The sequence below is a fragment of the Thermobia domestica genome, chromosome 11 (assembly GCF_964235325.1).
Source record: "Thermobia domestica chromosome 11, izTheDome1.hap1.1, whole genome shotgun sequence".
In the NCBI taxonomy this organism is placed as follows: domain Eukaryota; kingdom Metazoa; phylum Arthropoda; class Insecta; order Zygentoma; family Lepismatidae; genus Thermobia; species Thermobia domestica.
Genome location: NC_137464.1, coordinates 237,445,211 through 237,451,595, shown reverse-complemented (window position 1 = coordinate 237,451,595; position 6,385 = coordinate 237,445,211). Strand labels below are relative to the sequence as shown.

General features: G+C 32.6%; 1 protein-coding gene across 1 annotated transcript; it reads left to right on the top strand.

Annotated features, from left to right (window-relative positions):
- The first annotated feature begins 332 nt into the window (after positions 1-332).
- Positions 333-3,188, top strand: LOC145663780 (uncharacterized). Its single transcript, XM_081729866.1, has 2 exons — positions 333-1,184; positions 2,561-3,188. The coding sequence occupies exons 1-2, from the start codon at positions 965-967 to the stop codon at positions 3,019-3,021; spliced, it is 681 nt and encodes a 226-aa protein (XP_081585992.1). The 5' UTR covers positions 333-964; the 3' UTR covers positions 3,022-3,188.
- Positions 3,189-6,385: the final 3,197 nt, after the last annotated feature.

Below are 6,385 nucleotides of genomic sequence, written 5' to 3'. Positions count from 1 at the left end.
TAGTAAAAAGGCCTATTTCTTACCGCCCATTGCATGTTTATTGAATACTGAAATTATGTTACTATGAATACTTATTCAAAAAAACAAACAAAATAATAATAATAATAAAGCATAAATATTTTTTTTTCTTAAATATCCATTGAATAACAAGCATAAAAAGTGTAAATATTTCATATTAGTGATTCAATGAATGTTTGAAAAGTAATGTTTAAAAAAAATTTATGCTATACTATTTTTTTATTTTTTTTAATGAATTTTTGGTTTAATAAATACTCATGTAATATAATTTTAATATTCAATAAATACGCAATAGGCGGTCAAAAATAGGCCTTTTTAAAAATTCTATAAATTCAAAACAATGAAATTTTAATATTTTATAAACTGTTTTCAACAAATGATTCACCGTTTCAAGAAAGAATAATAGGCCCACTTATTTCTCTCTACTAAAACTAGAACTGGTACAAATTTATATTACTTCAGGTTTCAATTGAATTTTTGTGGAGCCAAAATTATAATTGCGCATAAATCAAAAACGGAAGTAGATAGCGAATAGCAGCTTTCGTTAACTGATTTAGCATCTTACTATGTCAATCCTTTTTAAGCCAAAACTGGAAGTGGTAGGTATTTACTACTACTTCCGGCTAAACTTGATTTTTATAAGCCAAAACGGTAAGAGATATCGAAAAGTGGTTTCCGGGAATCGATTCAATCTCGAATTTGTTTGATTTTGCTTTGAATTTGCATAGTTTGTAAGTCTGCCATAGTTTCACACTGTGAAACGAAACTAACTTATTATTATTATTATTATTATTATTATTATTATTATTATTATTATTATTATTATTATTATTATTATTATTATTAGGTTACAACAGAACAGAGAACAAATATAGAAGTTTCTTCTAGAGGACAGCACGGTAACTTAGTTTACGAGGAGCAGCGTCGTAACAGACTAACAGCGTCTATGTTTGGTAGGGTAATTAAGCGTAAAGATAACACCGCCTGTCATTCATTGGTAAAGGATGTACTTTACAAAAGAAATGTATGTACACCAGCCATGGAATATGGGAGGAATTATGAACATGTGGCTCTCCGAAGGCTTGCGGCTGAGAAAGGCTGGACAATACAAAAGAGAGGACTGTACATAGATCTCACACACGGATTTTTGGCCGCTAGTCCTGATGGTAAGAACATTTTTTCATTAGTAAATCTTTCCGAATGAAAATTATTTTTATTTATTTTCTGTATACAACCATCTCGTACTTAGAAACCTGCCCCATACTTTTCATGTCGGAAATAGATGAGATAAAGCCTACTATCAATTTACTTCACTTCAATGCGTGGACATGGGAGAACTAAGAACCTATAGATATAGGTTATTTACTCTAAAGTATTTTGTGTACTTTCAGTATCGATTCCAGTATTGGATTCAACAGTAGCCCATATGAACAAATACAATTTACCTGACATGTATTTATTAATATTATCTACTATAGTCGGTTCAAAGAAAAAATGAGAAATGTTGCTTTTGTTGAAAATTTTTTCCAAATATAATGTGCGTTTTACTTCTTTTAAAAAATCGAATGTTATTTTTTCTATATAAAATTGAATAATTAAGTACAATAAATTTTGAATTCACAACGCGGTCGCTCCTTCGCCATTATAACCCTGACCAAAGGTTTTTCCTGTTTGATGGGCTATCGTCCTATCCTATAAAATTTCTGGTGGATTTTGTTCTCTGAAGTTTTGTTCGTAGTTTCGTTTTTTATGGCTCCGTTTCTTTGTAAATTTTTGATATTGATATTTAAAAAGTTTGGGAAAGCAAAAATTACTGCTTTCATAATAAAAACTAGAAGCAAAAGTTACAGCTGCTGTAAAATATTCGTAATTCTGATTTCCGTTTATTCGTAGCCGACTGAGGGGCCTGTAAGTAGCAGTATATGTGCAATGCGAAAAAATGATAACGAATTTATTTAGGGAGGGCCTTGAGCCCAATAGCTCCCCTAAATATGTCCCTGGAAGGAACAGTTAGGTGGCCTAACTTACGCCTTTCAGAAAATGTTAACCAGTTTACTATTCCTGTTTATCATGACTGTTTTCCAGAGGTTCCCAACCGTATTTACCCGGCGCCTTCCTTCGTAAATATTGTTTTTCCTGAATAAACTTCAACGTTTACAAGGCGATTTTTATAATACGCGTAGTTATACTTATACAACAAATAATTTAGTATTCCATTCTTCAATAACACACATTGACTTACGTATGTGATTGTGTGCAAACGTTCACACCCAGTTCTCGTACCAATATGACTTCAAATAGTTATGATTTTGGAACTGCAAGGGAAAGATATTGCCCATAATTTGTAATTCACGAGAGTTTAATTTGATTGAAGATTTGCAGTTTGCCTTTAGTTATGTCTTTTCTCCTGAACCAGTGTCGAACAAATTTTACTTTTTGACTAAATTTGAAATAGGGAGGATACTAATTTTTCATATGCAACACCTTAATCGTCACAAAGTAATAATTAATATTATAATTGGTATTATCTGCATATTTACAGGGTATGTAGTTGAAGAGAATGCACTAGTGGAAGTCAAGTGCGTTCCTTCCCTTAGGAACAAAGATATTCACGAAGAAATAAGAAAGAGGAAAGGGACATTTTTCTTACTTGTCCAGCCGGATGGAAGCTTGAAACTAAAACAAAATAGTGATTACTACTACCAAATTCAGGGACAGCTGAACATTGCCGAACTAAATAAATGCTATTTGGTAGTGTATATTGACGACAAAACACCTCTGTATATTGAAAAGGTAGTAAGGAATGAAGATTTATGGAAGAATATTATGCTTCCTAAACTCTGTCGTTTTTTTAAACAATGCATGCTACCAGAGATTGTCGATCCGTTAATCCCACGTGGAATGAAATGTAGAGATCCCGACTACATAGTGAAAGCCCAGGAGGAAATCCAGAGAAGAAAGGAAAGCAAAGAAAATAGTACAAATAAAAAAGGGAAAAAGTGAGAAAGGCAAAATATGTTTTACATGTTTGGAACGACCTATTCTCAAACATTACTATTTGTAATTCCAACAAGTATTCTTCTTCTTCTTTATATTATTATTATTTGTATCCCTATATTGTGCTGTTTTGTTGTTACAGTAAATGTAAACATTATTTTTTTTATCAATATCGTCAGTGTGTGTTCAATATATGTATTTATGTTGTCATTATTATTATTATTATTATTATTATTATTATTATTATTATTATTATTATTATTATTATTATTATTATTATTATTATTATTATTATTATTATTATTATTTTGAAATGTTGCTTTAATAATTTAGTTCTCGTAATATTTTGGACATTTTTAAAAGCAAGATAACGCACTAAGTAAAGAACTGTAGCGACTAAAGACTCCAAAGTTTAAAAAAAGGGTAGTGGCTCTACAGATAGTTACAAAGTCACGTGGCATTCTAATAAATCCATAAAATATATAGCTACATATAGCCATTACAAACAACAAACACTTGCAACCTTGATTGATTTTGGAACATACCATAGCGGGTTTGATGCTATTCTCGTTGGCTTTGCTCTTTCTAGCGTCCACCTGCATAGAACAGTCCTGCTTTACGTACAACATAATTAATAATTTTCAAGACAAATGTGTTTAAAATAATAATAATAATAATGTTAGTAATAACGTTCTGAAAACGTAATAGATTTCGTGGAACAAAATTGTCAATTGTATATTTAGGTAGGAACACGTAAGCGTGTTTGCACACGATACCGTCAAAATCGGTGGAAGCCCCGACAATATCGTTGCCGGTGATGAGCGAAGTAAGCGACACACAATGTATATTCTGCACTGTTTTTCTAAAACTCTTCTCCATATATGAAAAGAAATAAAAAGAATAATAATAATCGGGAAAATTATTTTTTAAAACAAAGGATTACAATTATTTTAAAATATTTGCGTTTTGGGGGCGTGGGAATCTAACTTTCTAGGATCTTTTCTATAATGCAAAAAGATGAAGTTATATATATATGTAAGTGTATATGTAAATAGAAAGTCATATAGGTGAAAAACAAGTGTCAGTGATTATTAGTATTAGTGACAGCAAAAGCATACAGTGTAGTGTAGTGTTAAGAATATTAGTTTTGGTGCACAAGTGTTAGTGTGGTAAACACAGGTGAAAACCATTAGTGCAGTGAAAGAAATAGGTGAATACCAAATATATATATATATATATATATAAAACATGTGGGCGAAAAAACCTAAACACACAGGGAAAACCTGCAAGAAACAAGAAGCCTAAGGTAAAAAGAAGAAGAAGCCAAAAGGTAAAAACATAAATACGCAGAGAACACAGATACCAAACACACATACAGAAATACACAATAAACAAGCAAACTAGATTCAAACTTTTTTCCTAAATTTTTAGTTTTTTTTTTTTGTTTCGTTTTTGTAAATTTTCCCTTTTTTGGTCTCTTTTCCTTCCCCATCCTTTCCCTCTCAAATTTTCCTACTTTTTTTCTATTTTCACTTATGGAAATAAAGAAAAAAAACTACCATAGAAATCATTCGCAGTGATGATAACTCGTCGGTTTTCGAATGCTCTAGGTAACCGACTAAGAGTAACTCGACTGAGCGAATGTAAAAAAAAAAAAAAAAAAAAAAAAAAAAAAAAAAAAGCAAAAGCAAACAGCCCTCTGAACATGCAGTGATTTTTCCCCAAGATGTCACATGCGTTGTCCCTACCTTCCAAATTCAAATTCACATTCTGTCGATTGGATACAATTTGAACAAGGCAATATGGGATGGAATCAGTTCCCTTCTAATCTCGGAAGGAGGTTCCGAAAAATGTGGTCTTTACTTAAAAGTTAAGAGAAATTAAATGAATATATTTGCTCCAAGAAATCGTTGGCCTCCACAAAAATAACAAAACACATGACCTGTCGTCGGTCTTGTTTCAAGCATTCACCGTCGTTCCCAATACCACCAATTACAACAGCGAACCTGGGATTAATACTGCTCATTTGTAGCCGCAATTGACATAAAAGAAAGGAGCGATTGATTTCGATAAATACTTAGCAGCTAGCATTTTCGCCGATCCCAAGCTAGTACTAGTAGTAGTTTCTCCTCAACCTACCGAACACACACACACACACACACATACACACACACACACACACACACACACACACACACACACACACACACACACACACACACAAGGGCGGGGTAAAAATAAACATTTTTCTTTGCTGTTTCATTTTCTTTTAGGTAAAAAAATAAAATTGAAGAAAATTTTTAACAGGAATGGGTAGAAAACAAGTCAGGAAAGACTTGTAGCGTATGAGCATGTCACAGCAATCTTTGCTCATTTTGATACAGCCGTCACTTCGAAAATATTTCCTTAGTAGTGTTTAACCCTTTAGGGGATTTATAGTACGAATCAGTACCATGGAGTAGTGTTGTATTTAAACGCTTGAACACGTATTGAACCCGGTTCTTTTTATTGTTCAAGTCAAGTATGGATCAAAGAACACCCCAGATTCGTTTTGCAACCGGATGGTAAAGTTGGCGGTGCCAAGGAGGGGCAGGAGTGTGACTTTTTTTTTTTTTTAGGAAAATTTCAAAAAAGTTCGCACCTTAATTTTCAAGATATCAAAATTAAAATTTTGCATGCGGATTGTGTGCATCTTTAATTATTTCTCATTTCTTTTGAGATTCCTATCTGAACCCGGACCCAAGGGGCGCAAATATTCCGAGAGGTTGGTTTTTCAGAAAAAAGTCCGGTTTTTACCGAACTTTCGGATTCATGTGTACGATACAGACATGTGGGTGGTACTGTTGGAAAGGACACGTAATACTGAAGAAAATGAAGTTTGAACCATAATCCTAGGCCAAATAGTAATGTTATATGAATTTTTAGAATATATGTATATACAGGGTAGCCCAAAAGTAGGAATACAGTCTAGTGTACTGATTGACTTATGACATTATATATAATTTACTTATTATTATCCAGACAGGATTTACTTATGCTAGTTTATTTGATTTATTTTCACTTATACGTTAAAGTGGAAATAGAACGAAGCAAATAACCTCACTATCTTAATAAACGGTCATATTTAATCAATGCAGGGTTGTATACCTACTTTTGGGCCATCCTGTATATCTATAAATGGATCACCTTCAGATTTTCAAAAAAAAAAAAAAAAATCTGTTCTTTGTTTTCAAGATATCGAACTGAAATTTTGCACACGTACTGTGTACATAACAGCATATTTTTCAAGAAATTTTCAGATCCCTACGTGAACCCAGGCCGGCCAGAGTTCCGAGGTGGGTGACTCTTCGAAAAAGAAACGATATCCCGG